The sequence below is a fragment of the Trachypithecus francoisi genome, unplaced genomic scaffold, assembly GCF_009764315.1.
Source record: "Trachypithecus francoisi isolate TF-2019V2 unplaced genomic scaffold, Tfra_2.0 Lachesis_group0, whole genome shotgun sequence".
Taxonomy (NCBI): domain Eukaryota; kingdom Metazoa; phylum Chordata; class Mammalia; order Primates; family Cercopithecidae; genus Trachypithecus; species Trachypithecus francoisi.
Window position 1 is genome coordinate 163,180,833 of NW_022681453.1, and position 23,898 is coordinate 163,204,730.

General features: G+C 37.1%; 1 protein-coding gene across 11 annotated transcripts in view; it reads right to left on the minus strand.

Annotated features, from left to right (window-relative positions):
- The window catches only part of ATP2C1 (ATPase secretory pathway Ca2+ transporting 1), a 156,657-nt gene that overhangs the window by 66,792 nt on the left and 65,967 nt on the right, over positions 1-23,898 (minus strand). For 10 of the 11 annotated variants that reach the window (XM_033212685.1, XM_033212683.1, XM_033212675.1 and 7 more), the window contains 6 exons: positions 17,973-18,083; positions 16,370-16,486; positions 13,642-13,731; positions 10,904-10,939; positions 7,694-7,755; positions 6,710-6,818 (listed from right to left, as the gene is read on the minus strand). In XM_033212685.1, the coding sequence (XP_033068576.1) occupies positions 6,710-6,818; positions 7,694-7,755; positions 10,904-10,939; positions 13,642-13,731; positions 16,370-16,486; positions 17,973-18,083 (525 nt within the window). Of the gene's footprint in view, positions 1-6,709; positions 6,819-7,693; positions 7,756-10,903; positions 10,940-13,641; positions 13,732-16,369; positions 16,487-17,972; positions 18,084-22,280; positions 22,301-23,898 lie in introns of those variants that run through there. The other variant, XM_033212682.1, reaches the window with a different exon arrangement.

Genomic DNA, 23,898 nt, shown 5'->3' on the forward strand with positions numbered 1-23,898 from the left:
TACAATATTCAGAAAAAAAACTGTCAACCAATAATTTTCTATCTGGCAACATTATCTTTTAAAAATGAAGGAGAAATTTTTAAATTCCTAAATAAACAAAAGCTTAAAAAGTTCATCACTAGTCAGACTTGACTCATAAGAAATGCTAAGAGACAGCCCTTTAGGCTGAAATAAGAAAGTAGAAAGTAACTCAAAGCCATATGAAGACATAAAGAATTCCAATGAAGCTATGTAGGTAAACATATGTATGTTGAGTTCATGACTCCTGTGTTTGCTTCCTATATAATTAAAAATGTATAAATGCACAAAATGCTTATAAATCTATATTAATGGGCACAGAATGCATAAAGATGTCATTTGCAACAATAACAAAGATGAGGGAGGTGTGGGCCATACAATTTTGTATGCTACTGAAGCAAAGTTGGTATCACTTCAAACTAGACTGTTATAAGATTAGGATGTTCACTGTAATCCACATGTAATCACTAAGAAAATAAGTAAAAAGTATGCAGAGAAAAGAATTCGAGGAAATAAAAAAGGTACATCCAAAAAAAAATCAATTGGAGGGGTGTGAAAAAAAAAACACAAAGAAGGGCACAATGGAGAAACTGAGGAACATAAAAAGATAATGCAAATAGGAAACAAGTAACAACAGAAGTCCTTTCCTATCAGCAATCCCTGTAAGTGTAAATGGATTAAATTCACCAACTATGTGATATAAATCCTTACAACGGAAAATTATTTGGCAGTAAAAAACAATGACATACTTGAATGGAGTACCTAAAAACATTATGTTAAATGAAAGAGGCCAGACATGAAAGACTACATATTGTATGATTCTACTTATATGAAATGTCCAGAATAGGCAAACGTATTTCAGTGGCAAGCAGATTAGTGGCTGCTAGAGGCAGGGAAAATACAGAATGAATGCTAAAAGGTAAGAGTTTTATTTTGAGAGTGATGAAAATGCTCTATAATTAGATGGTAGTGATGGGTGTACAACTGTGAATATACTGAAAACCACTGAATGATACACCTTAAATGTGTGAACTGTATGATATGCACATTATATCTTAATAAAGCTGTTTTATTATATATATATATATATTTTTTTTTTTTTTTTTTTTTAATGTGGTGGATGGACTAGTGCTTTTGGCATGGTCTAAAAGCTAAGGTTAAGTATGCAGAATCTCAGGCCCCACCCCACACCTGCCAAAACAGAGCCCAGCTGACTCCTATGCACATTAGAAGTTGGAATGAATTGCTCTAGGGCAACTCTATGTCAGTGACAAAACAGGCCTGAAAAAATCAAGCGGCTTGCCTAAGCTCACATGGTCAATTCATTTCATGAGCAGACACGTATCATTCTTTGAATCACAGTTGTTTACAAGTTGGTGTCTGCCAATGGGGAGGGCACAAACTGTCTTTTTCACTTCGAAGCCCTGAAGCCTGGTGCAATGTGCCATACATGGTTTTCAAATATGTGCTAAATGGCGAAAATGGTTTCATAACAGACCGATTTCCTAAGAAATGGATTACAATTGCCTAAATTAGCTTCATTACCAACATAAGTAAATTTAAAATATCACTATATATTTACATTTTATCAAATATTTGAAAAGATTTTTTTTGAAAAAGCATACCAAACCAAATCAGAATTGTAACCTGTGTTTTACCAGAATATTTTTTCATTGAGTAAATGGAACATGTATTTTATTAACTCAGGAAATCAGAATGCTTGACACAGAATGATTGCTCCAGTAATGGATTTACCCAACGTGGAGGCAGCTGCTTGTTAGTGGGTCTTAACAACAGACTGTGCAAGAATGTGAGCCTCACAAATAGAAACATAATGGCTACATAGGGTTCCAGTCAAGGAGATTATTTCTGACTCCTTCAGGTGGCAGGTAGCCAAAGTATATCTGTGCTGGCTCAATCATGCCCATTATCTTTGGTTTTTACTTCTCCTTAGAACTAGGGAACAGAAAGGAACAAGCCCTGAAGACACCAAAAACTACTCACTGAGCCAAACTGCTATACTATAACAAAGTACAAGGATTCGTGAGATTGAAAAATGGCTCACAATATAATGCCCACTGGCGTGTTCTTAAGTTTGAATTCCTGAGCTTGGCCTCAGTAGATCCTGACTCCTAATAGAACTAACCTTTCTGCCCAAATTAAAATGGTCTGGTAATCCAGTATCATAAAAACAGCTTAATCTTGGCTGCTAGCCCAAGTGGTAATTCTCTGAAAGAAGTCTGATACATTTAGAAAATCATCAGATCATAAACAGGTTTAAAAAAATGATGTGGGCCAACTGTAAGCATATGAACCACAAAGCAAAGTGTCAATGGACTACTTATTCAGAACTTCAAGTGAAAGAAAATCTTGCTATCATTTCAAGCGATGTGTTATTGGGCTTAGAAAGTTATAGCTGAGAGAGGTAAAACATTTTCAAAAGACAAAACAACAAACAAAAAAAACACAACCTTTTTTCATCTGACCCTCACACTGTTTTTTCTTACAAAGAGTTATTTATTCAAATATTGATATCGACTTTACCTGGAACAATACCGAAAATATGCTGTGTTTTCACAAAGACAAAATGTACTGTTCAATGATAGACTGGATTAAGAAAATGTGGCACATATACACCATGGAATACTACGTGGCCATAAAAAAGGATGAGTTCATGTCCTTTGTAGGGACATGGATGAAGCTGGAAACCATCATTCTGAGCAAAGTATCACAAGGACACAAAACCAAACACCGCATGTTCTCACTCACAGGTGGGAACTGTACAATGAGAACACTTGGACACAGGGTGGGGAACATCACACACCAGGGCCTGTCGTGGGGTGGGAGATGGGGGAGCGATAGCATTAGGAGATATACCTAATGTAAATGACGAGTTAACAGGTGCAGCACACCAACATGGCACATGTGCACATATATAACGAACCTGCACGTTGTTCACATGTACCCTAGAACTTAAAGTATAATAATAAAAAATAAAATAAAATAAAAATAAAAATAAAATGTACTGTTATCCAGGCATACATAGTCAATAAGATTGCTTCATCTAAAGTCATTGTCTGACCAATCCATTGGTTATCATCAAGTAATTGGCCAGTGGTGCCTCTTCTCAAATAACACTAAAAGTTAAAATAAAAACCCTCAGGGGGAAAAAAAACAAAGAACATGCCCAAAGCTCAATTCCTCTAAGTTTTACTGTCCTAGCTCCATCAATGCCTCTAAGGCTCCTGCTGGAAAGGCCACTGCCACCAACCATACAGTCCTCCCTCTGTAGCAGTGGATTCAACCAATCACAGACGGAAAATATTCAAAGAAAGTATAATTTAAAAAATACAAAAAATACAACAGTAAAAAACAATACAAAAGTTTTTAAATACAGTATAACAACCGTTGACATAGCATTTATATTTTATTAGGAGTTATAAGTAATCTAGAGATGATTTAAAGTATACAGAAAAATGTACAGAGGTTATATATAAATACTACTCAATTGTACATAAGGGACTTGAGCATCTTTGGATTTTGCTCTCACTGGATCTACTAGGACCGATCCCTAGTGGATACCATGGGAAAACTATCTTGACTCAACCACTGGCTTCTGAAAACCTGATACAGGCAAGGGGAAAACTACACAATTCCTTAGGTTATCAATATTAGTCTTTAAAAAGTATAAACAAAATGGCAGTCTCAACCTGTTACAGTCTTAACTATATCCCAAAAAGTCATGTGCTGTAGCTCTACAGTCAACATTATAATATTTGGAGATGGGGCCCTGGGAAGTAATTAGGATTAGATGAGGTCATGAGGCTAGTCCTAATGATGCCATTAGTGGCTGTATAAGAGGAAGAGAGAGAAATTGGTGTCTCTGCCACGTGAGGACACTGCAAGAAGATAGCCATCTCAAGCTAGCAAGGGTCCTCGCCAGAAACCAAACCGTGCCCGACCTTGACCTTGAACTTCCAGCCTCCATTAACTGTGAAAAATAAATAGCATGGTATTTTGTTAAAAGCAGCCCAAGTTAAGACACAGCTTATGAAGATAAAAGTTGCACCAGACAAAAGTTGTACAGCAGTCAGGTCACTGAATGTGCTAACAAGAAGTTGCTGAGGACCCAGGCAAGTTTACAGTCAAAATCTGAAAGCACTAAAATTTATGACAGTTGCAAAATGATGACACTGAAGTTGCAACCCTGGCTTTAGGCCTAGTCTGTAAGGGAACTAACTACACAGCAGAAGTTCACTTGCTTTCTCTAAAGTGAAATCTCTGTGCTTTGGAGGAAATTAATGATATCCCAAAGCTGACTAAGGAGTTTTCTGGTTCCTTTAAATCCTAAATGAGAGTTTATTTCATACAGTAGTATTAAATGACCAGCTAGCCTTACAAAATTATCCAAAGATCACCACAGCCAAACTGAGCCAACAAAACTCCAATAAGCCAATTTAATTTCAAAAAACCAGCAGCTTCTGCGTCCAGAAGAGAAACTGACTTTATCAGCCTATATCTTAACTCAGTACATTTAAATTTAGATGCAGGATAAAAGACCCCCAACTCTTTAAAGAAGGTTATTTCAATCTGCAGTCAAAGTAGTTGCAAAAGTCTGTTTGGGGTACCAGGTAATAGGCAAAACAAATAGGGCAGAATTAAGGTAGAGAGAATAAAAAATGTTCAACTATATCTGTAAAAGTGGATTAACTAGAACAAAATCAACCTAACTACAGTACTGCAGAATAAAATGTGCTGATGAAGTGCTTGCAAAGTTAACAAGTAGGGGGAAAACAATAATAACTAATAAATTACTCCACAAGACATATGCTTATAATTCTTACTAAATTCACAACGTCAGCCGGGAGCGCTGGCTCACGACTGTAATCCCAGCACTTTGGGAGGCTGAGGCAGGTGGATCACCCGAGGTCAGGAGTTCAAAACCAGCTTGGCCAACACGGCAAAACCCCGTCTCTACTAAAAATACTAAAAAATTAGCCAGGCGTGGTGGCAGGCACCTGTAATCTCAGCTACTTGGGAGCCTGAGGCAGGAGAATTGCTTGAACCTGGGAGACGGAGACTGCAGTAAGCTGAGATTGCACCATGGCACTCCAGCCTGGGCAACAGAGTAAGACTCAATCTCAAAAACAAATAAAAATAAAATAAAAAATTCACAATGTCTTCAATATATATTTGCTGAGTAGATAAAATACATACTAATCCATACTGACAGGTTTTCTTTCCTGTTTACATGTGAACTTTGAAATAATTAACTGTTAAGTCAATCAACCCTTAGTTAAATGAAAACCCTAAAATAGTTTTAGCAAGCCCTAATGGTGTTTTGAAGCTTCTATCATTATACTTCTTGAACCATGCAAATGGGAAACACCATTTTCTAACTATCCCAATGAGAAGTTCTGCTTCTCAACTGGAAGAGAAGCAGACCAGAATAAAGAATGGCATCAACTCCATGAATTGAAATTAGGGTTTTCTGGGGGAGGGGGAAGATAATTTATGCCAAGGGACAAGACTACTTAATCTGAGGAAGAATAATTCAAAGTATTGACATCGACAAAATATTAGGTACTGAAGGAAAGGAGAAGAGTAGAAAAGAATTAACATTAAAAAGACCTCAAAGAGGACAAAAAAAGATAATGAAGTAAAATTAATAGCACTTGCAATATTATCAATTATTCCTAGTCACCCAATTAAAGCAATCCACTAGCTTTCTAAGGATAAATTTCAAATATTTGGATAAAAGGCCTCTGCTTCAAGATTAAGCCAAGTTCATTCTTACTATAGTCTGAAAGGTTTTTCAGGCTTTCTACAGCATCTATGAGAACACTCATACTTTTGGCCATAGTATTTAAAGAGTGACCGCTCTGTAGGTGTTAACAAACAGCTTAATTCCAATGGTGGATAAGACCTGCATACTAATGGGTTCTGAAAGCCTGGTAAGCTAGGTGCCTATCTCCATTTTCCAGTTCTTCAATCTATTCTACACACTGTAGCCAGACTAAGGATAACATTATTTGCCAACTGCACAGGCGCCTCAAAAGGTAATTCCTAACCAAAAAAAACCTGAAGTTAAGCCTAGTATTCAAGGCCTCTGAAATCTGATTCCATCACACATTTTCTGTCTTTACCATATCCCAGCAGAGTTTCATACACTGTAATGTTTATAGTGATTTGAATGGTGTTGCTTCATTGTCTTCCCCATCTTTGTCCAGTACTACTCTTCAATTATCACTTTCAAAGCCATGTGGTCTGAGGCATATTCTGATCCCATTCAAATCAGGTGGAACCTCTCCCTTCTTTAAATGTCTATTACCTATTCTTTGAACTTCTCTTACTCAATTACTGAGTTCTGTTTTACGGTGAGTAATTTATGTACACATAGTATGTTCCCTAGTCACAAGTATTCTATCATATCATCTTTGTATCTCCCACAGTCCCTAACATGCAGGTTTCTATAAAGATCTGCTGATTCACTAAACAGACACCTCAAAAGATGCTACAGTAGGGACAGATATATTTTAAGGAAAAAAAAAAGTTTATATATGTCACATTTTAAAGTAGAATACCAAATGTTTCAAATCAACTATGTGTTAATTCCTTAAAACTGGCAATGTTTATCCTTTAATCTACATCCACGTATTTTCACTTATTACAATCAGATCCCCAAACTTACCTCAAACAAGCGTAAGTCAGCAGGAACTCTGTCCCCAACAGAAAGGCAAACTGTATCACCTGGAACCAAGTCTCGGGCAAGTGTATGCTCCAATTTTCCTTCACGCACACTGTAACATGAAATAGAAACAACCATGGTTAAAAAAAACATTCATGCAACTTATCTTAAAAAATTATTTCCAGTAGGCTTGTCTGAGGAAAAGGCAAATATAAGAACCAAGAAAAAGACTGTTTCTAAACAATTAAGATGCCAAGATGACAGAAAATCACTTGAAAAACGAACTACCTGTTCAAATGTAAAATGTGCAAATTGAAGCAACCTTTTCAATCACCTGGGTCTGTTTGATTGTGAATCTCTATACTCAGAACACTGTGTAGCACATACTTGAGTGCGCGCGCGCGCGCGCGCGCACACACACACACACACACACACACACACACCACACACACACACACACACACACACACCTGTTAAATACAGCCGGGCACTGTGGCTCGCGCCTGTAATCCCAACACTTTGGGAGGCCGAGACAGGTGGATCACGACATCAGGAGATCAAGACCGTCCTGGCTAACATGGTGAAACCCCATCTCTACTAAAAATACAAAAAATAAGCTGGACTTGGTGGTGGGCGCCTGTAGTCCCAGCTACGCAGAAGTCTGAGGCAGGAGAATGGCGTGAACCCGGAGCTTGCAGTGAGCCGAGATTGTGCCACTGCACTCCAGCCTGGGTGACAGAGCCAGACTACGTCTCAAAAAAATATATAAAAAATCTGTTAAACACATCCATGTCTCAAGAATCTCAGACTTTAAAGTTTTCAATGGTACAGGTTTGCTACATTAATGAGACCAGGAACTTTTTGTGTCAGATTAACAGTGTCTTCCTTACGTTCAGACGAAGTGGGGATAACGATACATACGGTACTAGTCACATTCAACTTCTATTTTTAAAGGGGCGGAAATCCATACCAAAAAAAGGATCATACCAATGGCATTCTGGAGGCACAAGTTTACTCAATTCTTCAAGAGATTTTTCTGAACGATACTCCTATTCAAACAAAAAAAGTAGAATTTAATTTTGTTCCTATGAATATATTCCATCTCAATCATTATTTTAAAATTTCCCCCAATTCTCATCTTTTCCTTTACTTGTGCTTATATTCTTACCCAGAGAAGCTTGTCCCTTATTTTAAAATGTTAAATTGTAGAGATCAATTTTGATAATTAAATATTCTCAGTTTTACATTTTAATATTCAATGTATAAACCTAAGGTTATTTAGAAAAAAGATGAAAACTGACTAGTATGTCCAAAGAGTACATAATTTGAGTCATTAAAAGTTTTAAGTCATTGAGCCTTAAAATTTAGATACTTTTATGTTAAGTGTCTAATGACCGCAGAAGTCAAAGAAAATTAACTGTCAACAACATTTGCTTTAGGGATTTAAGCCCATGCTAACAGCAATGGTTTACAAAGTAAGTTTGCTTAAAACAAACATGGGAAAAACAAGGAATAAGATGTGGCTGGCTCCATACTGACAGACCCAGTTTCCATTCAAACTGTGTATCCAAAAGGGAAAATTCTCAGGAGTTCTAACAATGTGATGTCCAGCTTTTTTCAATTCGGATAACAAATAGCTGAGGGTCAGAAACATCCTTCAACTCACACTACTACTTAGTCCATATTTCCATGAGCAGTCTTGCATCACACATCACTGCTATTTCTGCCTCATGTCTGCAGTAAGCAAAACAATCTGCTAATCTAAAGTCAAAAGAGGGAGAGGCAAATAGTGGAGGTAGAAAGGTTGGGAGTGTTTTGAGATGACTGCATTGCTAATACCAGTCAAAATGTTATATCCATCACAAACTTCAAATGGAAAACACAAGGCTATGTAAGAATAACTTAGAACATAATCAGTCTCTACTTAATATTAGAGTGACAAATATAAGGAAAATCTACAAATGTAAAAATCTTAAGACAACACCCCAAACACACGGAGGATATTAAGGAATTTGGAAGTTTACCCCAAAATTCTGTAATATGCTAAAAAATACCCACCAATCCTAGATCCCAGTAATAAATGACCTAGATGCTGCCCAATCTTTACCTATCTCTTCTGGTTCCTTAGCCTCTACTCCCTACAATTATACAGATACCTCTACATCAAAATGATCATTAAACATACCACCTAAAACCTAATAAATGCCTAAAAGTCATTTTTCAAATTTATTGTAAGGTGACATCATTATGATCATATAAAACAATTAGCTATTTTTATGGCTGGGAAGAAGTACAGTGGTGTGGGGAATGAGGATTACAAAGACACACGGGAAAAAGGGAGAACATAAATATAAAAAGGAATATAAAAAGCACTCTTAAGACACAGGTAATATAGCACAAATACCAAATAATGATAAAGTATTAAGAATTTTTTATACATTTTTGATAAAGAGCTTTTTGATTAAAGCATTATAAGTTCAACTGACAATAAATAGGATCTTTTTGGAGAGGATTTTTACTTGTTTATAGACTATTTTGTTGGTTTCACAGGCATATTTGGTGATGGGTCACATGTCTGTAAGAATCAGACCTAGCAATTTGAAAATAGGCTTTTTATAAAGTTTTCATCCTTTTGTGAGGTTTCCATCAAATGTACCTATCATAAAGACATTTAATAGTCTCAGCCATAGCATTTAATGTATATAATGTATATAACACTGTCTTGTGTAAAATTCCATATTGACTTACGTTAAAATCACTATTTTGTGGTGTTTTTTGAAAGCAGGGGCTTTCTAGTGATCAAAGAGAACAAGGTACTAAGGTCCTCCATACAAAGTGATACTATTTGCAGGAATCCTTCTGAAGTAGGGCACTCCACATATCTGACACATTCTTAAAGACGCAAGAAGGTCCAGTCATCCCGTGGGTCACACCACTCACTTGGCTGAATGAAGAGTTGCCTTGAATAATGCTTAGCCTGAAATGACCTATGCTAGACTAACCAGCTCCACCTGACCATGGGCAACATTTGTCTAAGCAAGAAGATTCCCCTAAAAGCGGAACCCTGATAGTCTACTAATGGAGCTCACAAACCTGCTGCAAATAATCTGATTCCAACTGGCTTTCCACACTGGGTTTCTACAGAACTAATAACAACTATGTTAGAGATTACCCTAAGAGGCTGGGAGAGTGAAAAGAAATACCCACGTAATAAATCATAGATGTAAGAACAACCATAGTCACTCAACGAACAGGCGTCAGATTCAAAACAGCATGAACTTCAGGCTTATACAACAGTATTACATTTTTCCCTAAGCTAGAATAATTCTATTCTTGTTAACCATGTTTTAGCTAAAAAGGAAATCTGCTGATATTGTGAAACACTGTTCTAAAATCTACAGAAGCTTCAGATATTTAAATAAACGTAAAAAAAGCCTACATTTGTTTATGTCTGTACTTATTAAAAGAAATCTTGACATTATCTCCACATTATTCACAGTAATTTTTAAAAGGGGCTACTTTACAAACGTTTTATTTACTGTTTCAATTACTTTGATCCAGATCACAACACCCCTTTTGTGGAGGAATGATAAACTGTTTTAAAGGGAGGGGAGAGGAGGTCATGCCAACAATGAGTAGAACCATTTTAATTCCTCAAAAAAGACTCAAAAATAAAATAAGGTTAGGCAATAAATTCAGCACACAAGTACAGCATTTGGCTAAGGGAATCAGTCACAGAAACCTGTGGAATTTTCTTCAAATGGTACATGATAGATCAACCTTTTAATTCTACACTTTTTTGTTTCATCTAGACTTAGCTCTAGTAGGTATTAAAACATAACAGTGTTATGAAACTATAAACTCTGGTCTAATTTTTTAATTGAAAAAATAAAAAAGCTTACTGCTGGATTTTATTTCTATTACTATGCTTTTTGTTTCCATCTGCTTCAGTTAGCCTTAACATTATCAAATAAAAAACTAGATTTTCTTCATCTCACTACCTAAATGAAAGCAGTTCCTTAGTCTCACCACAAGCTTCCCTGAAGAGTTGTCTGTATCTGAAATTATTTTGAAAACAAAGAATAAGTTGTTCTGATGGGCATTACAACCCCCAATAGCAGTAGGTTTTACCACAAGACACCTTGATTTTTAAGCAATTAACATACCATTTTCATGTTGGCAAAATAGACTACTTACCTGAACAAAGGCAACTGTAACAACGATAAGTATTGCCTAAACAAAAGAAACAGGCTTTTAAATCAGACATTAACTTGAGAAGTAACTGTTAACTGTTATTTTATTTCTCTATCTGCAGTCCCACAATAACAGATTTTAAACACTGAGATCAGCTGGATAAAAAAATCACAACTTTACCTTAAGGCCTGTGGGGGAAGCAGCCAACAGTTTACAGTGGCTTGCCATTACCAGGGCAGCTTCTCTAACTTTTTGATCTCAGGGCCCTTTTATGCTCTCACAAACTGAGGACTAGCTTTTGTTTAAGTGGGTTATATATACTGATATTTACCATATTATATTTTTCAACTAGTCAGTTTTCATTTCTACTTAACTCATCTAAAAAATTTAAACCTCATTACATGTTAACACAAATAACTTTATGAAAAATAAATTTTCAAAAAAAATTGTGAGAAAAACAGCAGTGTTTTAAATTTTTATATTTTAATATATGACTTTCTAGAAAGCTAGTATTCCATCTACTATAACATACTGTTCGGGCTAAAGCGTATGAAGAAAATCCAGCCCCACACAGATAAGGTGGAAAAGGGAGGAGCATATTTTTTTGTTTGTTTCTTTTTGTTTTTGAGACGGAGTCTCGCTCTGTCGCCCAGGCTGCAGTGCAGTGGCATGATCTCAGCTCACTGCAAGCTCTGCCTTCCGGGTTCACACCATTCTCCTGCCTCAGCCTCCCGAGTAGCTTGGACTACAGGCGCCCGCCACCACGCCCGGCTAATTTTTTTTTTTGTATGTTTAGTAGAGATGGGGTTTCACTATGTTACCCAGGATGGTCTCAATCTCCCGACCTCATGATCCGCCCGCCTCAGCCTCCCAAAGTGCTGGGATTACAGGCATGAGCCACCGCGCCCGGCCTAGGGAGGAGTATTTTAACAGTTTTTTCAGAAGATTGTGGATATTCTTCTTAGTTACTACACCAAAACTCAACAAGTGCTACTTACTTAAAGGTAATCTGCAATGTAGAATATAAAACTGTATCGATGAACTTTTCATAATCTATTATATTAAAATCCATTGACCTATCTTGCATTTGAACGGATCTTTTACCATTTCAGATTTTGTAACATCATGCATTGGTCTTCTGGGAAATATTGGTTCACTTGGTTATTCAAATCTTTCCCAAGATTCCCCAAATCTTTCCCAAGGTTATCACATTTCTTAACAATTTTTTTTAAAAAACACACATTTGTTGAAATCACTACTGATCTACATGGAATAAAGTCTTAAATACTGGGATGTTTTCCAGCCCATAGGAGTGCATACAAATTTTCCAAAACTCTAATTATTGCTTGAAAACCTGAAGTTTATCATTAGCAACATATTCTGCCAGTTGCCTTTCCTTGGTCTGATTCGCTCATTTAACTCACTTTCAAAAATAAGAATCTGCTGGTTACCCAAGTCCTAACACCCATAGTTTGTCTATGAGTCAGTCTCTCAAGTACACGGCTAGTTTGCCTCACAATAATTACCATTCCTTGAGACAACCATTGTATTTCAATATACAAAAGAGTTTCATGCACACTTCCCATTTCATTACACAAATTACTACAAAGGTTATGTACTCAAGGGTCCAGATTTAATAAAGTTAATTTTTACTGCTTTATCAAGAACACTCCTAAGAGAAACATGAAAGAAAACAATGACTGTTAACAAAGTTTGGTGCCATTACTTCGATTTGTGCTAAGGCCCTAACAATTTCACCCACCACTGTTTTTGTGCCATTAATGCCCAAAGTCTATAACTAAAAGACAAATAATGTTTTAGTATTATTAAAATGGTTGTGACCACACACACACCTTGAACAGGTCTCAGGGATTTCTGGGAGACTACAAGCAACAGTTCAAGAGCTGCAACTCTACAATACTAGCTACAGTGTTCTTAAGCATAACATAGTGCTTTTACTTGCTACAAATTTTTTATATAACAATGAAATGGGGCAAAAAGGAAAAAGACAAGAAAATAGTTCAATGAAAGCTAGACTAACCTAGCTGGAAAGAATAAAATCATATACAGTATATGTATGCAGTAAATACAGTATGCACTGTAAGGAATATTTTTAATTCCACATGTCAGGCTTTAGTTCACAACTAGTCAAAATATATTCTCAACTGCAAAGTGAAAGAAATTTAAAATTTAATCAGATAATTATAAAATTTCGTATCTGTGAAAATTATCAGATTGCTAAAGAATTTTCATGTGTGCTAGTCACAGACTTTTGAACATTACTCAAAATTACTGTAACTATAATAAAAGCAGAAGTTGAGCCAGGCACAGTGGCTCACACCTGTAATTTTGACACTCTGGGGAGGCCAAGGTGGGAGGATCACTTGAGGCCAGGAGTTTGAGACCAGCCTGGGCAACATAACAAGACCCTGTCTTTACAAAAATTTTGTAAAATTGATGGGGGTGTTAGCATACACCTGTAGTCCCAACTACTCAGGATGCTGAGGCAGAAGATAGCTTGAGCCCAGGAGTTTGGGGCTGCAGTGAGTCATGACTATACCACTGCACTCCAGCCTGGGCAATAGAACAAGAAACTGTCTCAACAAAAAGAATAAAATAAAAGCAGAATTTGGACACTGAAAAAAATCTGAGAGCATTTCTCAATTTATTTTCCAAAATAAAAACCAATCCCAATTTATACACTTACTCAACAGATCAAAAATATGTAATTTTTTTCTTACCACAGTGATACTGACGGCATCATCAAACTGATGCATTAAAACACTGATGACTGCAGAAGCCAGAAGCAGCATAATAAGGGGATTTTTAAACTGAAAGTAAAAACAAACAGCAATTTAACACAGTTTTGTACATGACAGTTCGCTCAGCAAAGGCTTTAAAAAAAAAAAACCATAAGAGTATGACTGGAAAATTACAAAAGTCTATACTCGGTTTATTTCATGTATCTCTTCGATTAACAAAAAAAAAAAAAGTTTATACTTAACTACATTTAAAAGCTTTGTAACAGTTCCTTTTCAGAAAAAAAAGAAAAGAAAATTAAATAGCAATACTTAAAACTAAGAATTAACCAATTCCTTATAGTATACAGCAATTTTTGGTATATTAATTTAATAAATATAGCTGTTCTGAATTTCTACTGAGGCTATAAAAAGCAGGAGAAGATGATTTTTAAGCTAAAAATTTAGGTTAAATACTGAATAGAACACTGAGATTCAAACATTTCTCAAGTAAGTACATTGGCATAGATTACAATTCTGTGGCTGACTAACATATCACAGAAAAGATTTTTAAGCTAAAAATTTAGGTTAAATACTGAATAGAACACTGAGATTCAAACATTTCTCAAGTAAGTACATTGGTATAGATTACAATTCTGTGGCTGACTCACATATCACAGAAAAAATTTCCCTCCTCTCCACAAAAGAAACTGAAGGTTTTCCTCGTGGCTAGCTCTCCTGGTTTCTCTCCTGGTTTCCATCTACCAGAGAAAATCATATCTAAAGAAACAGGACTATAGCATCAACCTGATCAGAAAGCATTTAAATGACCTCACACCAGAGTCAACCCCAAATTCTTCCAGTTGGACATTCTATTCCTTGAAGCTGTGATGTTAGAATCTCTTCCTCTGCTGAAGTGTTACATCACTGTCAAAGTTGCGAAGTAACTGACTAGGCCACAAAGAATCCATCCCACCAGAAAGCCCCAGCCCTTAGATACCATAGCTCTGAGGTTACATGCCACCACCTCCAAAGTCCCTTTATGGTTCCATTCCCTGGAACAAGTCCCAATCCAGGTCACATCAGAATCCTATAAGAAACTTTTAACAATACCAATGCCCAGATTCACACCAAATTAATTAAATCAAAATCTTTAGGCATAAGGCCCAGGCTTTAGAATTTTTTAACCCTCCCCAAGTGATTCTAATGAGGATTTAAAAAAAAAAAAAAAAGTTAAACCGCCCTACCAAAACAACACTACAACTGCAATATGGTTCAGGGCTGACCAACCAGAAACCTGACTGAGTCAGAGTACCTAGGTTTGAATCCAGCTGCTGGCACCTGTGTGTCACCTTAATCTTTTTAAGCTCCAGATTCTTCATCTGGTAAAACAGAGCATTATACCATAAGAACTATTATAAGGATTAACTAAGAACGTACATTAAAGCACCGTGTAAACCAAAAAACGTTCTTAAAAATGTTAGCTATTAACACCACACTTTGAGGGCAACCCCCATGATCTTTTTTATTTTCCCCTGAAAAAGCTGTGCCACATTACTAAGCACACCACTTGATAGATGGCAGGCTGCAGAGGAGGAAAGAATCACCCAGTGCTTTATGATTACGATGACTATTTACTGTTATTTGTTTGGTTGTGCTTAACTACATTACAAGCACTATTTAATTCTCACAGGCATCCCAAGGGGCAGGTGCTCTAGCTTTGATAACAGGATCAAGAAAGTAAAACATTAAATCATACTGCCTAGGGATAAGTCAAATCATTACAGTTTATAAATCCAGAGTAAACTATGTCAATACTTTCTGAAGTCTTGGTATTCTGGGAATGTGGTAAGTGTGAAAATACAAAGACACATATAAATAATACTCCATAAAAATAAGACAGATACACACGAGGTTCATCTAACCTTTAAAATTCCAGTGTTGTTACTTTAGACAAACTCATTTGCAAAATTAAGCCTGGCAAACTTAAGTTCATTAGCAGAAAAGGCACTTTAGAAAAGTTAAGTTAAACACAGATCTTTTCAGAAAGACTGCAGGTTAAAAGGCACAGACATTTACTAAAAAGAAATTTTTAGCAAAAAATATTTGTTTAGCAAACCAACCCAATTACTTCAAAACTAATCCTAGTAACCTGTAACTTTTTACATTAACACAATCATTATCAAGATAAAAACTGCCTAGAATAAGTCTTTCCTAAAAATTAGGATGAAAAAATATAAATATCATCTACTGAGAGCTAACTATCTCCTGTAAGGTTATGATCACCATTTTATAGATAAGGCTCAGAGGATAATAAAGACCATACAACTGATAAGAAATGAAGGTGTAATTTCTACCCAGGTAGCCTGAGTTTCACTTACCTAACTTACGTTTTACTAGTTTTCTGAGCTGGTCATGATTACCTTAAAAAATATTGCCATTCCTATCATTTAAATAGTGTAGGTTTGATATCAGCAAGGACACTACAGTCAATAGTATTATCTTTGTGTAATATATCCATATGGAAGACGCTGTCTTTAAGATTTGCATACTAAAAATACAGGAATTCCCAACCTAACAGTAAGCCCCAAAAAATGAAAAATTTTAGGTAAAAAACGTCTAAAAACTATTTCCTTTCTCCATAAACAATATCACCAAAGTAAGCAACTAAATAACAGAAGTCCATGTATTAATAAATTACACAGTAGAAGAGGAAGTAAAAGTATCTCACCTGAGAAATATACTTCTTCCACAGTGGCTCATCTTCACTAATATCAAACTCATTCCAGCCATGAAAGGCTCGCCTATGACTAACTTCACATTTGTTTAGACCATTCTGAAGATCAGCCTGTTAGAGTTTATATATGAAAGTTACTGAAAATGTTAGCACAGAAAAGAAAAACACAAAAAAGCACATAACATAAAGTATGGTCATATTTATAGAAACTACAACAGTCAAAACTAGTCTATTATGAGAGCAACCTATCAGTGGTTGCCTGGGGCCAGAAGGGATACATAGAGTGAGGGATTAATTACAAAGGGACATGGGGGAGCTTTCTGGAGTGATAAAGATGTTCTATCTTAATGGTGGTGGTGATTACATTTGTCAAAATGCAAACTGTACACTTTTAAAAAGTACATTGTATTTTATGTAAATTGTATCTCAACAAAATTGATGATTTTTAAAAAAATGTAAACAAAAAGGCAGAGTTTACCAAACCAAATTTAGGGGGAAAAATAAACAACACAACCAGCCACAAGACTTACAGAAAGCATTAACAGTACATTTTAATTAGCTTTTTCCTTTTCGTTGTTGTTCAGCTGTTTTCTAAAATCAGTTTCTCCAAAAGAACGTTCAAGGGGCCATAAATGCCTTCCTTGTTCTCTGGGCCTATCAAAACCCTGGGGTTGGTATTAATTTTTACTCTTGGACTGTGTAATTATTTCATGCTGAAATTTTGTGCTTCCTAAATTACTCAAAAGTAAGGAAGTTAAGATGAACTTCTTCTTGGAACAGTTTATGTTCTATAAACACTACCTACATCCTTCAGTTATTCTCTCTCATGATTTAGTATTCTAACTATTAAAGAATAAAATTATCTGTACCCCCAAAATAGTTGCCCTGACCAAAAGGTGATTATAAGAGTCCAATAATGGAGCCCTTCAAAACAAACATATTACAAATAAGTGGTTTTAAAGCAGAGTATAAATACAATAACAACAACAAAACTAAAAAAGGATACCCATTTTTTAATGCTATCACTAAAATATGTGACTGTTGAAGGAAAAATAAAAAATATTATCTTTTTTATGTTTCGATAGATACTACTTTTGAAAACCAGGAAGAGCCTACATAAGCAATTATAGACTATCTGCAATTCTAAACCTATACTTAGTTTTTACTTTACCTTAGAAAACCCTTATCAAAAAAAGATAAACTCCTACCACTACTTACGTTAATTATTTTCCTAATCCAACAAATCCTTACACAGCACTAATATAGTTCCTAGAAATGCTATTATGTTCTAGAGCTGCACTGTCCAGTCAGGTAGCCACTAAGCCACCTGCAGCTATTTAAATAAATTTAAATTAAATTAAAGTCAGTTTCTCCATCACACTAGCCACATTTCAAGTCATAAAGTCATGTTTAATTCTGTCAAGTTTAACCCCATGTCAAGCTCAACAGTCCTATTCAACTTGTGGCTACTATGCCGAACGGCACAGAACAGAATATTTTTATCACTGAAGAAAATTAAATTAGACAGCACTGATTTATAGACTCTAAGTGACTGACTTTATACCATCTAGTCCCTTCCTCCCCACTAACCACTTACTTGGAGAATGCTTGCAACTTCACTCACTGGTAATTCACTTGCTTTTTTTGATGTCAATACAGGAATCATTGTCTCATTTTCACCATTAGGTAGTTTTTGAAAACGTGCAACCTAGGAAGTAAAACCAAAGAAAAAATATTTGAATACAGCAAACAAGTGTAATGCAGTCTAGAGTAATAAAAATCCCAAAGTTCACAGCAACTAATTTTCCAGTTAGAAAAATATTTCAGACTAATTATGTATCTAGTCCTAATAGGAAAGACAATTTTTATACTAACCACATGCTACTTCCCAAGAAAATACATTTCAAAAACTAAGCCATCAGTGTCCAGCTAGAACACAAAATTTTCACATTGAATGAAAAGCACACTATTTCTCCACCAACATAAGAGTAAAAAGTAAAACAGATGTACTATCTAGCAGATCCTGATGATTACAAATAATCATAATCCTCTAAACTCATTATGTTTAACAAGCAAGACAAAGTACAGCTAAGCTTTCTCCATTTTAACTACTCCTCTTAGTCAGTCAGCTCATCGCTGATGTACCCGGGAAAGAAAACTGGCTACTCTTACCAACGCACCACGACAACAAGTCAGACTTTAAGAGCTACTCACAAACTAGGAGAAAAACAAGAAGTAAAAGAGACCAGATAAGCAAAGGATGCACAGGTTAGTGAAGGGGGGCTGGAGGTAAGGGTGGGGAAGGCTGTGAACAAGCATAGTCATGAGATAGTAGTAATCAAGGTACCTACTTGATGCAGCTTCATAAGTAAATATCTGTATCTACAAAAAACTGTTTAACACAATTCTAGAAATAAATCCTCAATACAGATTTGTTTTGAGTCCTAAGCTGAGATTCTTTACAGACAAAAAGTTTTGAGTGAAAACAGGAGGAGGACAAAAACTGCACACTATTGAAACTTTCAGAGACAAAAACACTTGAATTGCCACACATCCACTCGAGTAAAATAATACGAAAACTAAAATGATCATCTTACTGCCAAGAGACAAGTTTTTAAGCTTTCAGGTAAGATCTTTTCAACCTTGGATAATTAACGTTTTTAGGATAAAATATTTCCCTAAAAGTTTTAAAGCATTATCTTTAAGCAAATGAAATTAAAGAAGATTCCACTACATTAGAGTGTCATTACAGAGGCCTGCACACATAAAGGCTTTTTGCATTTACTCCAAAAAATGATAAATTGCTGAGGAAAAAAATCTTCTCTCGGTATGACTGAGTTTCTGGAACAACCAAATCATGTTTTCTAATCTTATTTATGTAAAAAGTACAGTTGGATGTCTCAATACTTTAAAACAAACAGCAGTAGTATTTTTCAACTTTTAATGAGGAGATATTGGTGAAGAAATATGAGGAAACTAGAGACAGATTACCTTTCTTTACTGCAAATTACTGAAATTATTTTATAGTACCATATTTTTACATAATTAAGAAATGTAAAAACTTAGAGGAAAGATTAGGAATTTTACAAAAGCCACACACAGGTTTTACAGACACTGAAATGCCCGTATTTCAAATCTATAAAACAAACTAGGACAGAGGAAAGACTTCACTGAACCATTCCTAAGTAAAACATTGGAGAAGATTCCCCCCAAATGATTTAAATCTTAAAATAATGAGAATTGAAATAACTGACATGGTTATTTTATCTTGTGAGATCATAAAGCAAAATTAAGAAGAATCAAGTAAATTTGCACTGCCTGCAGTGACAAAGAGATCAATAAAATGTCTTATTTCTAAGATTCCCCAAACCTTAGCTTCTTCATATATAACCTGGAGATAATATTGCTAAACAGAGATGTTTGAGGATTAAATACACTAGCACAGCGTTTGACTTACCACTAGTAAGAGCTCAAATGACAGCTATTAATACTTTTGTTCTAACGAGATCAATAAAGACTAAACAAGGTGAGTAAAGTCAGTTCATGATAATTCCCTATTAATGCTTACTTTTCTATCAATAATATATTGGAAATTGCTAACTCTAGTAGCCAGTATGCAATATGACAGCCTTACTCATAAAACGTTTCTCAAGTAATCCTTTGGTAGTTGGTACATAGATAGGGTCTACATTTGAACACACTTTACATAAAACCCTTCAGGGACATTGCATGGGCTCAAAGTAGCTGTAAATCTGCAGAGTAGGAAATTGTATTATTTCATATAATAAACAATAAAACACTAAAGGGGCATCATACTCTTTAAATACATAAAGGACTGCTTTGAGATGCTCTCCAGCTGCAACCACACCTACCTCAAAAGTGTGTTCACAAGTGGAGGAGTACTAAGCGACAGAAAAGCAAGATGGTAAAGTCCATCCCAGAATGCCAGGCCATATTTAACTTTGTCATTCCATATGAGTACTGCGTGGAGTAGAAGGCAGCAGACTCTCAGGAATACAAGGAGATGAAGAGCAATAAGGCATGTAGGTGTTTTAATGAAGAACATGGAAGCTGCCCATTTGGAGAGAACTGTTCCAAGTCTGCCTACCCTGATGGTGGTACAAAGGAGCCAGAGACAGAAAATGGGAACATAAACAGATACAGGGCCCAAGGAAGGAACCAACTCTGGGAGCTCACTGAGGAAACAGAACAGCAGCCCCTTTGGCAACAGTGAACAAGAGTCTTTCATCTTTAAGCTAGGTAAGAGGCTGCTTAAGCTCTGCCTGCAGGTGGGGATGATGACCTGACAGTCTCTGACGATGAATGCAGCTTGTTTCATGATACGCTAGATGATTTTTACAATTTGAATACACAGCAACTTTGCATGGCGTGTGAACTGGTCTGCTGAGACTCAGATGGTGGCTGTACCCTGTAGTAGTATAGCAGAGGCCTGTTTCTCTCCTAGGCAGGCCTAATCAACTCCAGGTGCAGTCATAATAATTTTTACCCAGAGCTGGTTTTCTTAATCTCTCATCTTTCCCCAAGGAATATACTGTTTTCTCTATTTTAAAAAGTTAAAAAGGCTGGGCGCGGTGGCTCACACCTGTAATCCCAGCACTTTGGGAGGCCGAGGTGGGCGGATCAGGAGGTCAGGAGATCGAGACCATGCTGGCTAACACAGTGAAACCCCGTCTCTACTAAAAAATGCAAAAAATTAGCCAGGCATGGTGGCGGGCACCTGTAGTCCCAGCTACTCGGGAAGCTGAGGCAGGAGAATGGTGTGAACCCGGGAGGCAGAGCCTGCAGTGAGCCAAGATCGCACCACTGCACTCCAGCCTGGGCGACAGAGCAAGACTCCATCTCAAAAAAAAAAAAAAAGTAAAAAAAAATCTAGCTTTCTTGTAAAATGAATTTAACTACCAGTTAATATATGTAGGTTGGTTGTTTTACCTGTTTTCAACCAGACTCACATAGTACTTATATAGCATTTATGAACTTTCCATATTCAGTTTTAGGACACCAGATACAAAACTAAAAACACTGGTCCTGCTTTGGGGTCCAAGAATAGAGGTGAAGGCTAAAAGAATCTGATGTGGCAAGCAGACTTCTGCTATAGACTGAAGAGGTGGGTCCTTGAGATTTCCAGTGAAATCTGTACATCTGTGTTTATGTATTTGTTATCTACCAAGATGGTATAATTCCTATTATGTGTACTTGTTCACTGGTTTCATTGCACACAAGAATACTACAGGGCAACCAAAACCAGGTGCAAATGTGTTGAGATGTTTAATGTGTTTCACATGATAGGAAAACTGTGAAAGAACACATATAAAGATCGCATGCATAAAATACACAGAGAGTTGGAAGGTGACACCCAAGGGTTGACAGAGCTGGTGTGTGTGTGTGTGTGAGCGATAAGGTTCTCATCCCTGCATACATGTGACATTCCTAGCCTTAGTGGCAAAACTTTAATAGTTTGAGTCTAGTATGGCAGAGACATTTTAAAGGATAAAGCAGTATATTGGTAGTTAGCACTACATAGCTGTGCTAGTTTTGTCTACATATTTATAGAAATGAGGATTAACCAGAGCAGTTAAAATGATCAGGCCCACGTAACATATACTGGGCCTTGGATATACTATTTTATTTAATGTTTTAGTATCATCTAGGCTTTCCAGTCCAAGTACTTTTTGAAAACCTTTGTCTCCTCATTGGAGTGGTTTTGCTATCAAGTTTTTGTGTTTCTTTTTGTGTTTATTTGCCTCGTTCCATGCCTAAACTTTGTAGGTAGATACACATTATTCAAAACTATTATCTAGATGCTCAAATTAAGATGGTGGATAGGAGGCAGGACTAGCTTGTACCTCCCACTCCAACGGACAGAGCAACATGTAGAGAGACTCACCTTATGAACTTTTGCTACAATACAAGAACCACCACAGGAACATGCCAGGAAAGCCAAGAGAATCCACAGATCCTTTGAAGAAACTGGATTCCCACTGCAGGTTCTCCAGGAGGCCTAAAAACTATGAGTCTGCTTGCTTTCTCAAGGGGGAGGATTGTGGTCTGGGGCAAGTTATCTGCCCTGGTAACCGGCTGCCTGGAAAAAGACTGAGTGATGTTGGGGAGGCATGATGCGAGTGAGACCAGCCTTTAAGATCGCGGGTTGCATGGAAGCAAGGTAAGGTCTGTAACTGCCAGCTTTCCCCCACTTCCCTGGTGACCTGTATGACTCAGCAGAGGCAGCCACAATCCCCCTGGGAATATAACTCCACTGCACTGGGAACCACATCCTCACCCCCTCAACAGCAGCTGCAGCAAGCCCACCCAAGGAGAAGCTGAGACAGCCTTATTCCTGCCCCCACCTGGTAGTCTTTCTCTAGCTATCCTGGTAGCCAAAGACAAACGTCCATAATCTCTTGGAAACTCTATGGGCCTGTCCACTGCCTGAGAAACCTGAATACTTGACCAAGTGTCTCTAGGGCAAGTTTGCATCCTCCCTATAGCACCACAGCTGATATGCTCTTGAAAGCACCACTCCCAGCTGGAGGACAACCAACACAAAACCAGCACACTAAACAAAAACACAACCAAGGACCCTCAGAGTCTACTTCACTCCCCAGCTACCTCCACCAGAGCGAGTCCTGGTATCCACAGCTGCAAGACCTGAAAACGGATCACATCACAAGACTTTTTACAGACACTCACCAGTACTACCCTGGCACCCACCCAGTAGCTCAACTGGGTGGCTAGACTCAGGAGAACAAAAACAATCACTACAGTTTGGCTCTCAGGAAGCCCCATTCCTAGGGCAAAGGGGAGAACACCACATCAAGGGAGAACCCTATTGGACAAAAGAAACTGAAAGCAGCCCTTGAATCCCAGATCTTCCCTCTGACATAAGTCTACCCAAACGAGAAGGAACCAGAAAACCAATTCTGGTAATACGACAAAACAACGTTCTTTAACACCACCAGAAGATCATACCAGCTCACCAGCAATGGATCCGAACAAAGATGAAATCTCTGAATTGCCAAAAAAAGAATTTAGAAGGCCAATTATTAAGCTAATCAAGGAGGCACTAGAGAAAGCTTTTTCTTTTTTTTTTGTTTTGAGACAGAGTCTCACTTCAGCACCCAGGCTGGAGAGCAGTGGTGCAATCTAGACTCCCTGCAACCTTCACCTCCTGGGTTCAGCTATTCTTCCACCTCAGGCTCCTGCGTAGCTGGGATTACAGGCGCCCACCACCACACCTGGCTAATTTTTGTATTTTAGTAGAAACATGGTTTCATCATGTTGGCCAGGCTAGTCTTGAACTCCTGACCTCAAGCAATCCACCACCTGTGCCTCCCAAAGTGCTGGGATTACAGGTGTGAGCCACCACATCTGGCCTAGAAGTAGCCATTTTTATATCAGACAAACTAGATTTTAAAGCAACAACAGTTAAAAAAAGACAAAGAAGGCCAGACGTCGTGGCTCACGCCTGTAACCCCAGCACTTCGGGAGGCCGAGGCAGGTGGATC